We start from the raw sequence: 23,298 nt of genomic DNA on the forward strand, positions 1-23,298 counted from the left end.
ATGGCGGATTAAGCATAAAAAAGGCCTCAATGGCGGGTCAAGTATTATGATAAAAAAAGGCCTCAATGGCGGGTCAAGTATTATGATAAAAAAGCCTCAAATGGCGGATCAAGCATTTCAAAACGCCTTAAGGGCGACATAAGGATTTTTTAAAGGTGCCATAAAAGCAGTGTTGATTCCTAAAGGAGACCTATTACATGGCTCTCAAGGCCAAATCAATGAAATTTTATTCTGCTGATGCCCTTGCATCAGCCTGCTGCGAGCTTTGGCCAACCTCAATCTGCAAGTCGCCCAGTACCCAGTTACACTTGGATGAAGTGGCAAATTCATCTTCATCGGTCAGGATTGATGAGAGATCCGCGTCAAAGTCAAAAGGATTCTTGGGTCGACGCGGAGTTAAGATGGTCGTCACAAAGGTTGGCGGGTTGACCTTCTTGTTCTTATTGTCATAGGCGGCCTGGTATTTTGATAAGTCCAGGCTTGCAGCAAGCTGAGTCGCCGCCAGACGGGAGTCCTTGACAACACGCTGGTAGTCCTCTTCGGCGAATTCTGACCCATCATCCTTGAGTTGAGGAAAGCCCGCCGCTACTTCTTCTGGGTTTATCTCTAGAGCATATGCTAAGCATCGACTCAGTGTAGCCAACACTCCTTTCTGGGCGGCTGACTGAATTAACTCGCCAATCTGGGGAGGAAGCGTGGATAATAGGCTCCTTGGCGCCCATCACCGCTTTCACAGTCAGTACACTGCCGGTATATAGCTGCTCCGTCAGCGTGTAAATCGCCTTCAGCGTCAGGACACAATCATCCTGAAGGTTGGCGGCTCTCGGACCTGCATAAGGGGTAATGATAATGAGCAACTCAGATAAAATTTATTTGTTTACAAAGATCAAGAGTTAGTTATTTACCGAAGACGGCTTGCGCCATTTTTGAGATATGACGTTTTAAGCCGGACAGATCTTGTTGTACAGTATCCAATTTGGCCTCAGCCTTTTCTGCTCGCTTTGTTAAGACATCTTGGTCAGCTTGAGCCCTTTTTAAGTCGGCTTTTAGCTTTTCCATCTCAGCTAAGACTAGTTGATACTTCACCTCCGATTTGGCCCGGGCATCCTGCTGATCAGATAAGCTTTGCTTCAAGTCGCCAAGTGCTGATTCAGTCTGATTTAGAGATTCCTGTTGAGGCATATGGTTAAGGGGCAAGTCTCAGAACTATTGCAAGCAACATCCCTGACACTTGGGGGCTAATGTATAATTTTCTCAGACAAAATTATACAGCATCAAGACCCGGTTGATCTTTTTACTGATGACCCGGCCCTTGGGGGTTACTGGTCGAAAAATTTTAAGTCATCAAGACCCGGCTCATCTTTTTACTGATGACCCGGCCCGTGGGGGTTATTGGTCGAAATTTTTTAAGTCATCAAGACCCGGTTCATCTTTTTACTGATGACTCGGCCCTTGGGGGTTACTGGTCGAAAATTCTTAAAATCATCAAGACCCGGCTCATCTTTTTATTGATGACCCGGCCCTTGGGGGTTAATGGAGAGAATATAGTATACAAAAAAATGTACCTCATGTTTGTTTTTCAGCATCCGAAGTAGGCTTTTTTCCATCTCATAACTCGCCTCCAGGCGACTTGCAAAACCAGAGCAAAGTTCTTTGAATTCCAGATGTTCATATTGAGAGAGCTTAGCCTTGGAGAGTTCATACTCAGGAACAGTTTGAGCTGATGATGATACATGCTTCGATAAAACCGCTGTGGCCGTTTAGAGAAGCTAGTACCAGTGATAATTACAGCGTCCGGGTCTTCTGTTGTTGTCAATGGACTTGGCGGCTTGGGTGCATCCATTGTTTCCTTGGGAGAGCTAGGGAGATCCACTTGATCCTCAGGTTTGTCTTGGTCCGAGTTGTCTTGGATCGACACCGGCTTTTCGATAGGTTCCGAGATTATGATGGGAGTTGACCCGCCAGTTTTTCTTTTCTTCGCCTGAGCCCTGAAAGGAGAAGGGGGTGCGTTTAAAGGACTGAAAACTTATCACCATCAGATTCAAAGTAAAAATTATCAAAAGACTTACCCAGGGACACGGATCATTGGCGGAAGTGCCGACATTACTGAGTCGCCAGATGTAGGAGGAGACCTCTGCAAGAATTGTACGTCGAAGATATAAGCAGGTTACAAATGCGATCTAAAAAGACGTGAAGAAGTGTTGTTAAAGGATAGCTCATTTGGCCTTTTCTTGTTCCTTGTTGGTAAACCGGACACCAGATCGCCGGAATGACTTCGGGTCTTCCGATTTGAAGTGTGTTGTGCTTTCTTCAGAAGAAAATTTGGATCCAAACAAGCATTTGGGTGTGAGAAGGGAACTTCCCCACAAATTCGCCTGGCCGGCTTAGGTGGAGAAGGAGATGAATCGGAGGAAACAGAAATTACCTCTACGGAATCCTCCTGGCTTTCGTTATCTTCATTTTATTCAAGAGATGCAGAGGTATAAATACAAAGTTATCAGTAATGCATGACGAGTTAAGAAAGGATATGTTTTTACCTCCGAAGGTGCGTCGCCGACTTGGGATTCATCGGCCTCGGATGGTTCGGTCACAGCAGCTTTGCCCTTGCCCTTGGATTTCTTCTTTGGAGGCGGCCTAGCTTGCTTCATGGCTGACTTTTTTGGCCTCTTGGACCAAAATTTATCACCTTTCTGAAATGGCATATTTTATAAGAGGCCATAGTTCAAATGAGACATAAGAAGTAAAAGGCAAAAGGCGGGTTAAAGTTGTCTACCTTGGGTGCCGGATTAATCTTGCAGAAAGGTTTGAGACCTATTTTGCCGCATTTTCCCGCGGGCTCGTCGGTCAGCTTCTTGATGATGGTGACAATATCACTTTCCGTTAGAGCCGTGTGGAAGTAGCATTGATGATGATCTAGAGTGCCGTCGAATTCACACATTAACCCGTCCCGGCGACTTAAAGGGAGGATGCGCCATTCGACCCAGCATCGGATCAAGTCAACTCCAGTAAGGCCGTTGTTTGTCAAAGATCTTAACTCGGACAATACTGGGATAAAATCTGACTCCTCCTCTTCGGTGAGCTTGTCCGGGAGCTTGAAATTCGTTGGAAGGCGATCTTCCCTATAACCTAGAAGTTTGTTTTCACCTACAGGCGAGGTTTCTTGACAATAGAACCAAGACTCGCCCCAGCCTTTGGGGTGGCTTGGCATGGCGAGTGACGGAAATGGGCTATCCCTGCGGCGCTGAACATTTACACCGCCGAGCTCCAGGCTGGGGCCATTGTGAAATTCTGTCTGGCGATTTAAGTGGAAGAAATACCAGAATAAGGGAACTGAGGGTTCCATCCGCAAGTAAGCCTCACAAACACCTGGAACTGGCATAGGTTGCTTATCGAATTGGGCCCTAGATCTTGGAGACGGACATTCATGAAAGCCATGGCGTCTCTGAGGAACTTTGATCCAGGCGGCTTAAAACCCCGCTCAAGGTGTTCAACGAAAACAACTATTTCCCCTTCTTTGGGATTGGGGATTTCTTCTCCGAACCCGGTACGCCAACCAATAACATCCTGAGGGTCCAAATTTCCCGTTTTCACATAATCCTCTAGTATGACATCATTAACCTTGGTGGGGAGCCAGTCACTTTTGAAGACGGCGCCCATGCTACAAAGGGATAAAGTATGGGTGAATTGACACGCCAAAACATCTACTGTAAGAGGTGAAAACGATTTCATTTGACTCGCCAAGTAATTTGTCCGCTGGCTGAGGAAATTTTTTGATCCGCCAATGAAGGCCCGGGTCAGGTTGCTAGGGCGACTTGCAAAACTTTGACTACTTAAGGGAGCGGTGTTTCAAGGCGTGAGAGGCATTTATCCAAAAATGGCGAAGTATGAAGACTACAAACAGTTTTTGCATAACAAGCAGTAGATTATGGATCTACTGGACAGATGGAAATAAACGCGGAAAATGACCGGATACGACAACCTACGACTAAGATGGGATAATATTGTTGATTTGGTGAAGTACTACTCTAAGTGTGCAAATTGAGAGCGGACAGATAAATGTATCAAAGACATTGGTTTTCTCGTCATCGTCGCCATCAATTAATCAGGAACAAGTAACAACTATTCGGGAAGCACCAAGAACGAGGCAGTGACGAACTTCGAAAGGAAGTTGGGATCTGTTCTTGAATAATGGAAACCTAACCTGGTGGATTCGGCTGGAGATGGTCGGTGGCGACGAAGGCTTCCGGACGGGCGCGGAAACCTCAGACGGGCACGGAAACCTCGGGCGGCGTCGAAGTATTCGGCGGCGACGAAGTGTTCGGCAACGACGAGGTGTTCAACGACGACGAGACGGACGGTAACGGCGAACTGCTCGGCCGCAGCGAAGTGCTTGGCGGCGACAAGGTCCTCGGGCGACACCGAAGCTTTCGGACGACGACAAAAACCGCGGTTGGTGGCGGAGCTCTCGGAAGACGATGAGGGTTTTCGCTGTGATAATGGGGAGAAGGGCGACAAGACTGGTAGGTGGAATGCGCCCAGTCCTTTCCCCCACCTATTTAACAGGGCAGGCGCTGGAATCGAGGCGCCTCGAGCGGGAACCACCAAAAGATAAAGATTCGCCATGATGGCGCTCCGAAAATTTTGGGATAACGATACCGAAGGATCCGTTGAGATTGTGTCATTATCTTTTCCGGAATTCAAGGGATAAAAAGGTACCAACGAGAAATGGTCTGGCGACTTAAGTTTTTCCGCGACAGATGGCGGGTTAAGTTTATGACGTATAAAAGAGGATGAAAAATGAATCGCCCTTAATTGAGTAAGGATATTGGCGTGAAGAAAATTCAAGTCAATCTGGGGCCTAATGTTGGGGATATTATCTATTGATAACCCGTCCAAGTTGGGCCGGGTCACCAAATATGACGATTCATCTAAGCATGGTTCGGGCCTTGGCCTGGCAAGACCGAAGGTTGTATGGCGGTTTACAACCGCCGGAAGGTTTTCCAAGCTTTGGAAATATGGCGACTTAGAGATCATAAGAGTCACGGTTTGTAGAAAGGAAAGTACCCTTGTAAACCCTAGGGACTCGACCTGTATATAAAGGCGAGTCCCAGGGAAGAAGATGGCAGGTTAGAAATCATCGAGTGCTAGGTCTGACGAGTTACGCCCTCCTTGTAATCGAAACTCCATCAATACAACTCAAAGCAGGACGTAGGCCTTTACCTCCTCACGAGGGGCCGAACCTGGGTAAATCGCCGTCTCACTCCCGTTCAACCCCTTTGAGTCGCCACAAAAGTGCGATGACTCCAATACTAAGTCCTTTCACGAGGACATCTGCCGTGACAAAACCACGACAAACATGGTCTTTTTACATGTCATTTAATGACCTCTAGTCCCTGTTTAGTTCATGAAAACAAACGGATAAGGACTAGAAACTTTTTAGTTGGGATTAAGAAAATTCTGAGACTTTTAAAATAAACAAAAACTTAAACGCATTTCAAATTTATACGCTCCCCGTGTGGATGTGGTGATAGGGGGCTTTGCCGCAGCGCCTATTCATTGAGCCGTCCCCCTCTCCGCGTCACTGCTTACCTACCCAAGCAGCCAACGAAGCCGCGCACTTGGGACTGGATCCACCCCGACCCCACCTCACCCCGTCTCCCTCCGCCTCCAACGCTAACCTTCTGGAAAATTCCGCTAATCCAAGAAATTCTCGCCCCCCAACCCAACCCCCAACCAACCAACCAAACCCAACCGAAGAAGCCGAGCCGAACCCCACCCCGCCGATCAGCCGCCATGCGCTGAGGCCGAACCGCCGCAGCCCGAGGAGGAGGAGGAGGTGGAGGGGATGGAGGGCAGTGGCGGGTCCTCGTCGCTGCCGCCGTTCCTCATCAAGACGTACGAGATGGTGGACGAGCCGGCCACGGACGCGGTGGTGGCGTGGACGCCGTCCGGCACCAGCTTCGTCGTCTTCAGCCAGGCCGACTTCTGCCGAGATCTTCTCCCCAAGTACTTCAAGCACAACAACTTCTCCAGCTTCGTGCGCCAGCTCAACACCTACGTAAGGAGAACAACCTCACACCCACCCTCCCCCTCTCTCCTCCTCCGCCCAATCTCCGTCCCGCCGCTGGAATTGGGGCTTGGCCAAAATGCGTGGCGGTTTGTTGTGCTGACACGTGAGGCGATGAGCCAAGGAGGTTGTGTGGGTTGTCGTGGAAGTTCAGTTGGGGAAATAATCTGCGATTCTGAAGAGTGCGTGTGATTTATTGCTCTTATCCAAAATACACTTCATACGGTAACTAGTTAGTTAGTGTACCAGATTATGTAATTTGTCGTTTCACTTGGCATACTTCTAAACAACAAAGGTCAACTCTTGAATTGTTATATATGTGAAGTTCAGCTAGCTTCGTTCAGTGCTATCTCTTCTTGATCCTGTGGAATCTTGGGGCTGTTTGACTAATAAGATCTACTTCCACACCCACTTCCAGTATAACTTGTTTCCCTTCTGTTGCATTACATGATTTATTTTAGCCTTGGTAATGCATGATACCTTTTGTGCGCATGTGAGGCTATTCTGATATATGTCACCTACTTGTTCATCTAGGGCTTTAGGAAGGTAGATCCAGAACAATGGGAATTTGCGAATGAAGAATTCATACGAGACCAGCGGCATCGATTGAAAAATATCCATAGGCGCAAGCCAATATTCAGCCATTCATCGCACACTCAGGGTGCTGGGCCATTAGCTGATAGTGAAAGGAGAGACTATGAGGAGGAAATCGAGAGGCTCAAGTGTGAGAATGCATCACTAAACTTACAGCTTGAAAGGAAGAAAACTGATATGGACAGTAAAATGAAGGCTTTGGAAGACAAACTACTTGCTATCGAGGATCAGCAGAGAAATCTTATATCTTATGTCACAGAAATTGTTAAGGCGCCTGGATTTCTTTCTAGCTTCATAGAACAATCTGATCATCATGGAAAGAAGAGGAGACTGCCTAAATCAATTTCATTCCATGAGGGTGCAAGTACTCAGGGGAACCAGATTATGCATTGCGACTTGGCCAACTCACCAGCTCATAAACTTTATAGGGAATCGTTTGACAAAATGGAATCATCCTTAAATTCTTTGGAGAATTTCTTCAAAGAAGCGACTGAGGCGTTGGGTAATGATATTTCATATGACGGTGATGTCCCACGTCATTCTTCAGCTGTTGTTCTTACAGAGCTCCACTCATCTGGGGAGAGTGATCCGCACGCGCAATCACCTCCGTCCATGATGCATACTTGTTCAGCTGGTGTAGGAGATTCACACTCTTCTCGCGATATAGCAGAGTCCGCCAGCTGTCCAGAGAGTCCTCCGCTTCCCGAAGCTCATTCTCGTGCAGATTCACGAGCTAAGGTCTCTGATATAGATGTCAATTTAGAACCTGCTGTTACAGAAACCGGTCCATCAAGAGATCAACAACCCACCCAAGACCCTCCTGCTGACGCAAATGATGGATTTTGGCAGCAGTTTCTTACCGAGCAGCCTGGGTCGTCCGATACACATCAGGAGGCCCAATCAGAACGGCGAGACAGAGAAGCAAATCAAACAGTAACAAGAGACCGCGGAAGTTTTTGGTGGGGCAAGAGTGTCGAACAGATGACCGAAAAACTGGGGCATCTCACCTCGGCTGAGAAAACCTGAGTATGTATTTCTCATTTCTTGTAGCTGAAAAATGACCAGTACAGAAACATTAGGACCATGGCACCTCCCAGTGAGATATGCCTACTAACATTTACTTTGCAGTGTATCATAATTGCGTTCTTAGATTGTTGCAGACTACGTGCTATACTACCTTGATATACGTCCATACTTTGTTAGCTAAATTTTCAGATACCATTGTCAACGACTGGTGATATTTCTCAGATTTGTGGTTCTTTTGTGACAACTACTTGTTGCAGTTCATAACTGTTGCCTTCTGGAGGGTTTCTATTTTTTATTTTTGTGCCTGTTTCCAGGTATTTGGGCCATGGTCAACTATTTCCTTGTTTGTAAACATCATGAATCCTTGTTATTTCTTGCCGTAGTAACTTAAGATGATCAGTGATATCATGTCGTTTGATTTTCTTGCGTGTTGCATCACCATCAATGGCTCCTTTTGTGTTCCTTGAGGCTTCGGCAAATTCGTGGCTGCCTCGCCCTGGATCACGTATCACATAGTAATAAAATTAATAAAATGATCCTTTGCTGCTCGCCTGCTCCTGTTGCTATGTATGGCTTGGCTCAAAACTGGGCCCTGCCTCGCGGCCGTTCCCACATGCGTAGTGTGAAGCTGTGAGTCCTGGAGGACAGGAGGAGCGATATTTTCAAGTTTCCTGGCACTGGAAGCTTGCAAAAATTTACAGATGCCTTGTACTCCGCTAGTTGCATGCATAGTCCTACGAAGAACTCTGGTCTCGAGTCCCTGTATGAAAGGGTAGAACAACCAGCCGCTCATCCGGACATTAAGCATGTCAGACTTATTTGTGCTAACGCTGCGCGGTGCATGCAAATTGTATCCCGTCTTGGTTACTACTTCCTATGCTTTCATTACTACTTCCTCCATTTCTAAATACAAGACCTTACATAAATTTCAATGCGGATTACATATGGATGAATATAAACGTATTTTAAAGTGTACATTTACTCATTTTGCTCCATATGTAGTTCATATTGAAATATCTAAAGTCTTATATTTCGGAACAAAGGTAAGTAGAAGGGTTGTGCGTGTTAAGTTGCGCCATTTGGGTTGTCGGGATTTCATATAAAGAAATAGTTTGGCGTGCGAGATGATGGTGCATGTTTTCTTTATAGTGCAGTGTTTTGATAGGTCTCTTTTAGAGGTGTGATGATGGTGCATGTTTTCTTTATAATGCAGTGTTTTAATAGGTCTTTTTCTAGAGGTGTGATTCTGTGTTATCTGCTATGTCAACTCACATGTACGTGGGAAACTTTCTTGTGCTGATTATCAAATGTATTATATTGATGCTACAATGTTGTATGCTGATGATTCTTTTTTTGCCGAGTGACAAGAGAGTGGGCGGGATTTTGTGTTTTTATATTCTAGTTATTGCCGATTGATTTGAGAAATCATAGACTTGGTCAAAATTATGAACCACACTCAAAGTTGGACATTTCAATCGGACTCGTTTTGACAAGAACTATGAATCAAATCCGAAATTGAACACCTTGATTGAATAAAGTCTATGAACCAAATTCAAAATAACCTCAATCAAAATCATGAACCAAATCAGAAATTGAACACCTCGATTGAATAAGAAAGCTTCAATTAGGGAGCTTAGTGTATAGTTATTACAATACATCTTTTTGTACCACCCTTGTAGTTCTTTTTTGTAACAAGCCTAGGGGCTTTTACATCGATTATAAGCGACTGATTGAGAAAGCCAAGGGTTCATCAACCCAAGTACAAAGATTGGAACAAAACAAAAAAAAGGATCTACTCCCTCCGTCCCATAATATAAGAGCGTTAGTATAAAAAACGCTCTTATTTTATGGGACGGAAGGAGTAGCTATCTCATGTGCCACGCCATTTACTTCCCGAGGGCACAACTCATAGGAAACATCATAAAAGAAAATTGTATGCAGCATGCAGTTATAGAAAATTGTCGAACTTGTAGTCAAAGAAAAATAAAACCGAGTTAAGAGTCGACATTACCTACTCATTATCAGACTGAAGAATAAGAGCTGAGCAAACCATACACCATCTCGAGCGGCAAAAGCTTTAGCCAAAAGCACATTTGTTCTGCTGGAGGGATTGTGGTTCATTTTAAAATAGTTAAGTTTAAGGTTATTGCCTTTTTCAGTAAAACCTTTTGTGTGGTTTCTACTGTTATGAGAAAATGCGATGGTCTTGTGTGGCAATTGCTTGTGTTTATGTACTGCTTACCCTGAATTTAAACTGGATTTTTTTGCTGAATATCATGATGTTATGGAACAAACTACATACCCTATCCTGTGATGTGGTGATTTTAATCTAGTTAGCGGTGATAAGGATAAAAGAAATGTCTCTATTAATCCACACTACACATTTCTTTTTAATGAATGGATTAATATATGGGGTTTGTTAGAGATTTATATTTTTAACATGAGTTTTACTTGATCTAATAACCAAGATGACCCCATTTTTGTTGTTTTGAATAGAGTGTTCACTTCAGTCAGCTCGGATGCTCATTATCCCCTTTCTTATTTAGTAGCCTTGCCTAGGGTTGGGAGTGATCATACTCCACTACTTGATACCCAAGCTAGGAAAATCTCTTCCCCTAAGAAGTTTAGGTTTGAGAAATGGTGTCTATCACAACCTGGTTTCAATGAGTTGGTGCATGTTGATTGGAATACCGAAACCAATGATGCTTCTTCTATTGAGAATTGGCAATTTGAAGTTAGGCTCCTTAGAAAAAAAGAGATAAATTATTAATATTAAAGCTAACATTAAGAAGAAAATGAAAGACCTCCTTACGGAGTTTGACATTCTTGATGTTTTCTCTAGAAGAAAAACATGTTAAATATTGATGAGATGACCGAAATGAAACATGTTAAGACGAATTGGATGAGATTTGGAAGATCGAGGAAAGTGCCTTGTGGAAGAGATCCAGAAATAAAAACTTTTTGAGGGGGATTGTAATAACTCTTATTTTCATTCTGTGGCTAACTTTAGGAACAAGAAAAACCATCTGGCCACCCTTGTGGGTGAAAATGGCCATGTTTCTTCTACTCCTCATATGTTGGATGTTGCCACTTCTTTTTGTAAGAATCTATTTACGTTGGGGCCCCAACCAACCATCCATTTAGGGGAAGATTTTTGGGATGAGTGTGAGATTGCTACTATTGAGGAGAATGAAAATAATAAAACTTTTTTGAAGATGATATTAAAGAAGCTATTTTGATTTCGTCCATGGTGCTCCTCGCCAGATGGATTTTCTTTTTTTATCTTACCAATATTTCCGAGATTTAATTAAAGATGATTTTATGGCTCTTGTGAGAGATTTTCAAAATGGCTCATTGGACATTTATTGTCTTAATTTTGCTATTATCACTTTGATACCTAAAGAACCTGATACTAAGGAAATGAAAAAAAGGCTTATTAGTCTCAATAAATGTGCTTTTTTTACTAAGGCAATGACTACCAAGGCTTCACCTGTTTGTGATAGACTTATATCCCCAAACCAAACTGCTTTCATCAAGGGGAGATTCATTCTTGAGAGTGTGTTTATGGCTCATGAAGTTATCCATGAGGTTCATAAAACTGGCAATGATGGTTTGATTTTAAAACTGGACCATGAGAAAGCCTATGACACACAGTGAGATGGTATTTCCTTGTGGAAGTGGTTACTACTAGAGGTTTTGGTAGTTAAGGGATTGGGTGGATTTGTAGCACTCTCTTCCAAAGTTCCTTTTGCATGACAATTAATGACACTAGTCGCTCTTATTTTGTGGGTGAAAAATTTCTCAAGAAAGGAGACCCTCTTTTCCCCCTGCTTTACAATTTGGTGGTTGATGTCCTTTCTAAGATGTTTAAAGCTGATAAGCATAAATTGATTATTGGTTTACTACCACGTGTTATTCGGGGGGGGGGGGGGGGGGTGATCAACTTGCATTAAGTTGATGACACTATCATGTTCTTACAAGATTCTACTAAACATGCTATGAATTTAGAATGGATTCTAGCTTGCTTTGAAAAACTTTATGGTATGAAAATTGTTTTTCATAAAAGTGATCTTCATACCTTTCATGTGGAGGAGGATGTTGCTAAAGCATTTGCTCAAATTTTCTGCTGATAGATTAAGGAATTCCCCTTCAAATATTTAGGCGTTCCTTTGCATTATGAACAATTGTAAGAGAAGATCTTTAACCTATAACTGATAGAATTATCAAGAACATTGTTGGGTGGTGGTAGAAACCGTATTATAGAGGGAAGCTTATTTTACTTACCACCTGCATTGGTAGTATCCCAACTTACCTCATGCCTATGATTAAATTTCCCAAGTGGGTCATTGAAGCCATTACCTCTCAAATGGCCCCTTTCTTCTAGGGAAATATAGGGGGTGAGCACAAATATCATCTTGCTAACCGGGGGCTTGTGTCGAGGAAACAATAGTTTGACAACTTGGTGTTCCTAATCTTAGGGGCTTTAATATGGATAATATGCTAGCTTCTTGGAGCAAGATATTTTTTTATGATCAGCCTAATGATTGGAAAATCATGATTAACTTTAAATATAACTTTGATAACCCAAAAATGGTGTGGTCTAAAGTTGCACTTGGATTTCCTTTCTTGAAAGGGGTGACCTGGGATTTTCTGTTACTAGTGTGTTTTATAGATGGAAACTTGGGGAGATCAAAAGATTGCTTTGTGGCATGACACCTGGTGTGGTGGTTGTTCACTTAAGACTACTTTATGGGATTTATTTCCAATCTATCAACAACAAGATGCTACTATTAGCCAAGTGCGAGATGGGATTGAATTGAATCTTAGTTTTAGAAGATGTGTAAATGAGAAATTATTTGCTATACAACTTGATTTGATTTCTTTCATTAGATTGTTGCCTTTTCTTATGGCAAGGATGTCCCTCTTAATACTTCTATAAGTTGATCAACTTGGGGGGGGGGCATTGATCATGATCTAAAATGTTGTATTTGGAAAATTAAAACCCCTCCCAATTTTCATGTCTTTGTGGCTTATTTGCAATAGAAGTTTAATTAGGGGTAATTTGGCCAAGAGGCGCCATGTGACTAATCTTACTTGTGCCCCTTGTTGTGGGAAGGAAAACATACATCATCTCTTTTTTGACTGTTTGTTGCTAGCAACACATGGGAAACCATTGCTAGAATCATTGACATATCTATACCACATGATTTTTGTGATCGTGGTTATCAAAAGATATGGAAATATGTTATTGTTAGTAATATGATTACATTTGCTACCTTGTGGAGCTTATGGTTGTTTTGAAACGTTTTTTTCCAGGGGCGAACATGGCTAAGCCTGAAGTGTGTCTTGGATCTGGTAGGGTCGATTATACCTCAATGGGAGGTTCTTTGCATGGATTCTCAAGCTTTTTCGCCCCTCAAATGCCTGCGACTTCTTGATCATCATAGCAGGAAGCTACTTAGGATAGCTTGGGTAGTTATTTCGATCGGATGCTGTGCTAGTGGGTAGTGATGGTTGTATCATGTGCTTTCTAATTATGTTGAGTGTCTATCTGATGTTGCTAGTACTTTAAAAAAAAATCCTTGTAATAATCGTGTTGCAGCTACTGATGCTTGTGGTGGAGAGCTGTGAAACATATGTGTGGTGGCTACTTTGCTTCGACCTTTAATTAAAGTTGAGTTGGGGGACCCCTTTGATTAAAAAAATAAAATCGTTGCTCCATCTATTCTCAAGAATCGAGTGGCCACAAATCCTCCCTAAGAGTCTCTAATCACCACTCTTGAAGCCGCTATATGGGTTTTAGGATTGAACGAAGCATCCACGTTCACCCCTTCACGGGGTTTATGCCATCCCACTCAAGGCCTTGGAGTTGTCTTCTTCTATCTTCTCATATTACTATGATAAATCACTAATTGACATCATAGATCGTTTGATCGATTGGACCCCCTCTCCATGTGTTTCTTGTCTTCTCTCGCACCAAATATACTAGGCAGTATTTGGAACTAGCTCTCATATTTGAACTTCTAGGCATAAGGGCGTTGGATGGTCTTTTTTAAAATCTCCTCCAACACAACGACTTCAGATCCATTGACTCATAAAGCCACTTCTTCCTCTTCTTTTACTCCTAAGTCCTTCCAAATTTTCCTTGCTCTAGTACAAGTAAATAACATGTGTTTCAAATCTTTATATCCTAGTGTACACAAAGGGTATTGACCTAAATCACCGATGTGTCGCGTGCTAATGTACACACTGTCATGTGAACAACCCTGATAGTAAGAAGTAAGGGTACGAACGAGGGCGTGATCTCACTATGGAGCACATGTGGCACAGAGATTTTACGAGCGTTGGCCCCTTGGGGTGGAGGTAATAACCCTATGTCTCGAGGTGTGGAGCTATGCCTTTCTTTCTAGTCTGAGTATTACGAAGGCTTGCGAACCTGTGCCACAGAGCTAAATGGCGGCTTATATAGAGTGCGTCGGATCCTTGTAAGCTAGCACTATGAGGAAGAGTTAAATGTACATTGATGTGTAACACAAAACATAGTAAGTGATGGATTACATGGTGCTAATGCATGGTTTGCGCCTCATGACAATCTAGATTCCGCCAGTACATGTTCACCTTCTTTTGTCTGAGTACCATGTATCTATGTCGAGTGGTGTTTGGCCATCCGAGTAGATGTCATTTTAGGTAGTCCAAGTAAAAAAGTTCTGCCCGAGTAGATCGGTAACTTTAATGTTTCAATTTTTATTTGTGGGCCCTTCATAATAGGCGAAATGTATCCTTCATGGGGCGACCTATTATGTTTGTCCCCAACATTATCCCCTGAATTGGTTGAGGTTCCGTAGACCGAGTTTCATCAAGGATTGATTTAGCCAAGTAACCTGGATCCAGTCGGAGCCTGTCATGGAGCTTCGATCGACGAGTATTTGAAAGAAACTTCAATGAATTCTGGTAATGGTGCTTTATCACTAATCGGAGATGATCGACTACGAGGAGAAACTTGGTGGCACTCGATCGTCTCTTGTAAGAGGCTGACTATAAATCTGAGTATGGATGTGCCATTAAACCTGACTAGTGAGATAAGCGCATGGTGTGACTCTTCACAAGGATTCCATTCATTAACCCGGAGGAACGCTGACCCAAGTTATCTCCAAGTCCAAGTTTATGAAATTTACGCCTTAGATCCTATATAAAGGGCCAAATAGATCTATGGAGGAGCATCGATCTCATCCTAATGTTGTTTGTGGAGATGATTTCGAGTCATGTTTTGAGTGAAGATCTGAGTTGATGAGGTCACCCTTGCATCCTTTGGTGGACTCGGAAGATTTATTTGGTAAGTGTCAAGATCAATGGATTCATCTTTTTTTAATTCGAGCATCAGAAGTTTTGCACGCGTATCTTTGCTTAAACGAGCGGACGTGATGGTGAGGATCGTGGACTCCTTGATTTCTCGCCCACAGACCGCCACATGCCCCACTTTCCCTGCGTCATGAAGTCTACGATTGCCATAAGATAGATAGATCAACGGTGTGGATCATCATTGAAAATTTACCTAGGATTATAAATAAGACTGGGTGGTAAATCCCAGATCCCCTTTTCATTTCCCTCCACGGTACTTCCTGTCATCCCCCGCTTCCCCTTGATGCTGTCGTCTGCAATGGGACAAGACCGGACCGCAATGTTGGAGAAGAAGAAGAAGCTGGTGCAGAAGGGTTTGACATCGAGCTATGTGCCTCCACCTGTCGGGTGTCAGGGGGATTGGCTATCGTCCAAGGTCACGCCATAGCAAGTGATCCACCTCGCCACCCATGGCCTTGTCCGAGAGGCATGATGGAGGATGCCCTATCCTGGCGAGACCGAGCATGCACTGAATCCGGATGAGTGGGTACTCCTTATCTCTCATATTGACATAGCTTTTTTCCATGTCTCCGCACCCGTTCTTCCGTGGATTTTGAACTATTTTGGAGAACAACTTCATCATATTCCCACCAATTCTATGGTTTATCTCTATGTGTTTGTTTTGATGTGCGAAAACTATATTGGGTGTCCCCCTCATTGGGCTTTTTCAAACACATCTTTTCTTACTGCCCTCAAAATATTAAAAAGGCATCACCGAGCGATTATAAGACCAAAGTCATCGAGTTGTGTGGCGGATTAGGTGTGTACGTTAAGAGTTCGGGCTCCTTTCCTACTATTAGATTTCTAGATGTTGTAAAGTCATGGTAGAACACTTGGTTCTATTGCAAGGACATTCCGACTAGCAGCTCTCCGATAGGCCTACCAATTTATACTAGAGATAGAGTTGAGCCTCCAAAAACACTTTGGGTCGCCAAGACTGAGAAAACTGATGTTAACATTCTAGTGGACACCTTGATCAGCTAAAAGGGATGGCGTAGACAACATTGACCTACTGGAGGTCTTTAGCAGTCATCGCATCTAGCCACTTTAGGAAAGGGGGTGTTGAAAGGACATCAATGTCGCCTAGAGGGGGGATAGGCGCTTTAAAATAATTACGGTTTAGGCTTGAACAAATGCAGAATATAACTAATGTTTAATTAGTCAAGTACAAAACCTAAAACAACTAGGCTCACCTATGTGCACCAACAAATTATGATAAGCAAGATAAACAACTAAGTGATAGGAAGATATATAACAAGAAACAATATGGCTATCACAAAGTAAAGTGCATAAGTAAAGAGCTCGTGTAAGAGATAACCGAGGCACGCGGAGATGATGATGTATCTTGAAGTTCACACCCTTGCGGATGCTAATCTCCGTTTAGAGCGGTGTGGGGGAACAATGCTCCCCAGGAAGCCACTAGGGACACTGTTATCTCCTCATGCCCTTGCATAATGCAAGATGTCGTGATTCCACTAAGGAATCCTTGAGGGTGGTTACCGAACTCGTACAAATGGAAACCTTTGGGGCGGCCACCAAAGCCGTACACTTTGAGAACCCTTGGGGGCGGTCACCGAAACACGTACAATTTCTTGGGCCAATCTCCACAACCTAATTGGACATCCCGACACTCGCACGGAGCTTTACACAATAATGATTGAGCTCCGAGGCACCACCAAGCATCTAGGGCACCAAAGCACCCAAGCTGAACAAGCTCTAGGGTACCAAGCACCCAAGAGTAACATGCTTCTCAAACTTCACTTCCACGTATCACCATGGAGAACTCAAACCGATGCAAGTAATGCAATGGAAAGAACACATGAAGTGGTCAATTTCCTCACACTCAAATCCCTCCACAACAACAAAAGCTATGGAGGAATATGAGAGGAAGAACAAGGAGCTCACAAAGAACTTCAAGATATAGATCCAAGGGGATCCACTCACATTGTTGACCTTCTTTGAGCTTGCTAACTCTCAATCCCTCCATCAATTCTTGCTAGTTCTGGAGGTAAAATAGAGAGGAGATCTAGATCCACATTTCCATCAATCACTTTCTCCTCTATACGAGGGGATCCCTTTGGACCTAGATCTTGGTGTTCTTCGTGTTCCTTCGTTATTCCTCTCATTTTCCACCACATAGAGGAGAAAGTGATTGGTGAAAACATAGATCTAGATCTCCTCTCTATTTTCCCTCAAGAACTAGGAAGAATCATTGGAGGGATTGAGAGTTAGCAAGCTTGAAGAAGGTCAACAATGGAGGAAGAACACGATATCAAGAGTTGGGGACCATTGGGGAAGAAGGCCCCCTTAAATAGGTCCCTCTGAATCGAACCGTTATGCCCACACGTCGTGCTCAAGTGGTACTACCGCTCGGGGGATTGGTACTACTGCTTAGCACGGTCAAAACAACCCAAAGCGACAAAAAACACGAGTGGTAGTTTTGCCAGAGAGGTAGTACCGCTCGGGGGGAGAGGTAGTACCGCTTGGGAGGTAATACCGCTTGCAACCCACAAAGTTGAAAATAAGAGGAAGTGTTGCGTTAGAAGGGAGCGGAAGTACTGCCTAAGAGGTACTACTGCTCGGGGGGGAGGTACTGCCACTTGAAGGGTACTACCACTCTCTACTACCGCTTAAAGCAGCACTTCAGCCCAACGAAAACCAAAACACCATAACTTTTGCATATGGACTTCGAAATGAGCAAACTCAAGGTTGTTGGATAGACGACAAGAAGTACTATCGAGTAATGGAGAATAAATGCCAATAGGATAAGGAAGATGACATTACCAATAATTATCTGTCAAAATCTCCAACACCTAAAACACAAATATGATACATACGAAAACCGTCCGATGAGCTTGAGCTTATCACGATGAAGACCATAAGCTCCAAAACTTACACAGAGAAACTCTAAACAAAAACCAAGAAATATGATGCAAGGATGAAAATAGTTTAAGCTCTCAACGAACATTACGATCAAGATACTCAGTTGAGAGCCCCCCATGATACTACGACAATCGATCCTATAACCCGGTCTCCCAACTACCGCCATGATACCGGTAAGATAAAAAACCTATCAAGGGCAAACCTATACCTTGCACATAGTCCACTTAAGCTAGATGATGGCGATCTTGACTTCCTCAGGATGGACCAACTTTCTTGATTGTGTTGGCTCAATGAAGACTAGTTAATTGCTGCTCCATACTCCACTATGGGTGATCCACTCTCCGGCAAATCTTCACAAGTCCATTGTCACCACAATGGACGAAAAACTTCAAGCATGATATCTTCGTGATGCTCCACTTGAACTTCCACACCGCAATCTTGATGACGATCAACACTTGATGTCATCCTCCATGGTTTGTATGAGATGTTCCTAGTGACGCAAGCCCATGGAAACATACCCAACCTCACATAGAACTCTCACATAGACACATAGACCATGGATTAGTACATAAAGCATAATGGACAACGCTTACCATACCATGGGTTCACTTGATCCCTCTCAGTACATCTTGTATACTTTGTGTGTCGATCAACTTCATTCACTCTTTGACTTAGTATTGATCAACATTATATCTTATCTTCTCTCTTCATAAATATGATGTCACGAAGGTAAACATGAATGCTCACACAATCTTATTCTTCAAGACATGCCTGCAATAAGCTCAACTCTCACATGACCAATCTTTGGATAAAACCTTGAATACTACCTTGGTCACCATATTAACTCCTTGAAACTAACACATGGACTTCAATAAGTTCAAAAAAAAGTGCCCATGGACAAATCCTTCCAATATAACTCAAGGCAATTGTAAGGGCATATTTCTACCTTAGTTTATATGGAGCATCCCGCGGACATCACCATGGCAAGAGTCCCCTTGCCAAGTGACACGTGCTACATCTACTTCATACATACAAAGGTGAATCTTCTCCTTTACACGTGTCAGCTTGTGCCCTTCGAGGATGGTATAATACTTCACAATCCTCTCGTGTGCATGCATAGGTATTACGGGAGCTTCACGGATGATGAGGAGGAGTGCCAGCACCTACGCACGACTACACCATCCATGAGGAAATATTGGAAGAGAAGAAAGAAAAAGCAAGGACAACTTCTAGAAGGTCCGAACCTTCCGGCCTGCCCGGAACCTCCGAACCCTCGACCTTCCGGCCTGCACGGACCTTCTGGCCTTCAGCGACCATAACACCTCCTAGGCGTGCCAACTCTTTGGATAGCCCGAATCCTGTTCGGACCTCGCTCGGAACCTCCGGATCACGGACATCCTGGCTGCACGCAGCTTCGAGCCTCAGCGCACCTGATGTGTGTCAACTATTGGGAAACCCTAGAACCTGCCCGGACGTGCCACATAACTTCCGGTACCTGGAACTTCCGGCCTGGCCGAGAACTTCCGGCCTACGTGCATGTAACCACTCAAGCCCGAGGCCCATGTACCGCTCTCTCCCTCCTATCTCACACTAGACTATAAATACTTGTCTCCCACCTCCGTTTTAGGGTTAGCTATATATATTCACAATTACTTATTGGGCTTAGCTCCATATACTACCTCCTCCCATGGAGATGCCTCCATGGGAGAAGACCACATAGTGGATGCCAAGGCCCCTTACGAGGTAAGATCCCCTAGTGGATTCAAGGCCCCATCTCCCCATGGGATTTGGGATGAACTCTACCATCTATCTTACTTTCCCTTTGTTGTTCATGTACCCTTGTGGATCTTGTGTGTGGTGAGTCTAGTGGATGGGTGATTGGTCTTGTTCTTGAGTGTTTTCTCTTGTGATTTCTCCCCGTTCATCCCCGTGTTCTTCGTGTTCTTGAGGAACTCCCCTCCAATTCGTGAAAGATCGACACCCACCGGTCTACCCCGTATCATATTGGTATCAAGAGCCATGTTTCTCACAAAATTGGAGTCCCACCCCTTCATTTTCTAGCTTAACTTTGTGTGTTCTAGTCCCAATTCAAAAATCTCCAGCAAAAATAGCCATAGCAATTTTTTTGTGATTCGTTTGTTCTTGGGAGATTTTGTTGATTTTGATCCATGGAATTCGTGTTTTGAAAGTAGATCTAGCTTACCCTCCACAAAATTTCCTGAAATTTTCTCTTTCCCCATCAATTTTGACCCACGAAATCGAGTTTTTCTGCCCCCGTTCTCAGATCTTGAAATTAGGCTTTGTCCCAGAAGTACTTTTGCAACCCCGAGAACTTCCAGCCTCGCCCAGAACTTTCGGCCCCCGGAACTTGCATCCCCATCCCGGAACTTCCGTCCTAACCAAAAAGTTTCCACCAAAATCCCCGGGTTTCCCCTGACCTTTTCTGCGACCCCCGGAACTTCTGCTACCCCCGTACCTTCCCGAGCTTGGAACTTCTGGCCCTAGGCCCGGAACTTCCGGCCTAACCACAGTCAGTGCACAGATTTTAGCGTTGCGCTCGTTCACCGTTTCGGCCATAACTAATTCACACGGAGTACGATTTTGACATTCTTTAGCTTGTTGGATAGCTATTGACTTCACCCATCCCAAAATACTTCCAAAGACATTTGACTCCATCAAATGTTTTGCATTTTTGCATATTTTCCTAGGCCTCCACCGTAACTTCCACATAGCCTTCCCACCATACTTTTTCGCCAACATAACCCAATTTTGTTTGACATTTTAAGTTTCGGTTTCCATATCCTAAGGTGTTTAGGATGATTCGGGATGGTTCTACATTGACAAAACCGCAGCTCATCATCTCCTCGGCCTGACATCGACATCGACCAATTTGCCTTTTGACACCACAACCATAAGCAAGGACGTTAAAGTCGATGACATCATTGTCTATTTCCTTGCCAATGATGTGATTGTTTCGAGCCTATTGCATACCTTACCTATCGAAACTAACGAGTTGAAATTTCTCGAGCCACATTACTTGTACACCGTAGTGTTCCTCTTATGCTGCATAGCTACATTTAGCATGCAAACATATCGTTATCTACATTGTGCCATAAGTCCCTCCCGTGTATATCCATCATACTTTTCTCATATATATTGGTTCGAGCATCAAGCATTGCCTATCAAAAAAATAAGAAGAAAAAGCTTTTAAGCAAAAGAGGAAATACAAAATAGCTTCTAAGCAATAGCAACAACATAGACAAATTGCATGTCATATTGGTATCATATCATATCATACTTGACCATCTTGGATCATACATACATATCATACTTGGAATTGAAGACGACATGTTTACTCTTATAGGTTGGTGCACAAGCGTATCTAGCCCATTTGAGCAATTGAGCTATTGTATCTCGAGTATCCGTGCAACAAGAGTTTTTCCCGGGTGTCGCATATTTTGTGCTCATTCCTTGGTTGTGCGGGTCCCATTTATCTATCCGTACGTGTGTTCCTAGTGCCACCATAGCTATTGATATATTTGTTTTGCATTGCAATTGTTTGAATCTTCCTCAAGATTTTTGATATCTTGACTAACATTTTCTTGAATTTTGTGCCAATTGTCCTAATCGAACCAGTCAATAAGCTTTACTTTTTAGGTGTGAGTGAACAACTCCGGTACCAATTCCACTACTCTCAAGTCACATTGAGTGAAATGGGATACATCCTCAACTTTGGGAAATAGTATCTCGGTATTGTTTATCTCATTTCCCTCTCCCATTTGCTCGAGTCTTGTGATGGATAGGCAAAGCACATCTACTTCGGTCTACAACTACAACGACGAGTTCGATGCCATGAAGGAAACCATCGATGCCAAGATGGATGCTCATTTGGAGGAGCTCAAATCCCTCGTCAACAACCGCATGAGATCTTCATCATCTTTTAGAAGACTCTCAAGTGCACATGCTTCCAAGCTACCATCTCCGGCAAGATCAAACTGGCATCAACAACATTAGTGATATGAAGAAATAATGACGCCAACATCATGGAGCCCAACGATGAAAAAGTATCAAGGTCACGAGCTCCACACCAACCACCGCTCGACGACTTCAGCACCTATCTTGCATCTTCGCCAAGCGACTCCAAGGCATCTTCGCCGACAAGCACCTTAAGAGAAGCTTGCCAAGCTCAAGTCCACGACTTCCACGACCTACTACAACTTCAACATCGACTCCCAGATTCCATTCTATGGGATTCATGACCCCGAATAGTACCTCGAGTGGGAGCGCAAGATGGACACCTACCTAAAACTACTTCAAGTACCTAGCGAAGATCTAGTGAAGTGCACCACAAGAAACCTCCACGACTATGCATCGACATGGTGGCTTCACACACCTTCCAAGAGCTTCGAGATGAGTTGGTCCAAGACAAATAAAGCTATGCGACAAGAGTTTGTGCCTTCTACATACACGAAACATCTTCAAAACCAATTGGAGAACACCATACAAGGATCAAAGCCCCTCGGTGAGTACTTCATGGAGATGAAGAAAGCCTTGCGACGAGACGGAGTTGCCGACCCCATTTGGATTGAAGCCACTTTATTATGGGATTGAACAATGACATCGCCAAGACTATCTTCACCAACACCTACAAGTCTCTCGGTGACCTCTACTTTGGTGTTCTCAAGGCAGAACAAGAATTCAAGGCCAAGGCTACTCGACCCCGAGAACACTTTGCGACAACCAAGCTCCACGACTACGAGCATGGGGACGGTACCACCAAGATGTCCAAGCCCGACGAGCTCCAAGATAATGCTCCTAAGTCCGACTTCACCACCATCCCTCTTTGTGGCATTGACTACGCCAAGTCTTCCATGACTCTTTTTGAAGACAGCGCGATGACGATCACGACTATAGAGTCACTCGAGGAACATACTTTGGAGGCGAGCGACAAGGTGGCGAGTGATGATGTGTCATCTTCGGCCTTCATCCACGACAATGGTGATGACATGGTTGAGCATGTAATTTTCCCTTCAACCATGGCGGTGTTTGGAGATGAGTGGAGCGACTTATGCTACCATATTGAGAGTGAGAGGGACTACACTACTACCCCATATGTGATGAGTTGCCCCATTTCCCACGTGAGGAGAGACACAACTCCCACCACTTGAGTGAGATGAGTGACTCCACCACATGGGAGAATGAGTGCAACTACCTACAGGGAGTGAGTGAGCCACCACCACATAGAGTGAGTGAGGTAGTTGATCCGGCATGTGAGGCCATTTTGATTGCTAACAACTTAACCTCTACCTTTATCGTGTCTTCTCCTTTGG

At 43.9% G+C, this 23,298-nt stretch overlaps 1 protein-coding gene across 1 annotated transcript; it reads left to right on the forward strand.

Moving 5' to 3' along the window:
• The first annotated feature begins 5,671 nt into the window (after positions 1-5,671).
• On the forward strand, positions 5,672-7,931 carry LOC123444407 (heat stress transcription factor A-4b-like). Its single transcript, XM_045121108.1, has 2 exons — positions 5,672-6,058; positions 6,602-7,931. The coding sequence occupies exons 1-2, from the start codon at positions 5,846-5,848 to the stop codon at positions 7,685-7,687; spliced, it is 1,299 nt and encodes a 432-aa protein (XP_044977043.1). The 5' UTR covers positions 5,672-5,845; the 3' UTR covers positions 7,688-7,931.
• The last annotated feature ends 15,367 nt before the right edge of the window (positions 7,932-23,298 follow it).

Source organism: Hordeum vulgare, chromosome 3H (assembly GCF_904849725.1).
Source record: "Hordeum vulgare subsp. vulgare chromosome 3H, MorexV3_pseudomolecules_assembly, whole genome shotgun sequence".
Lineage (NCBI taxonomy): Eukaryota > Viridiplantae > Streptophyta > Magnoliopsida > Poales > Poaceae > Hordeum > Hordeum vulgare.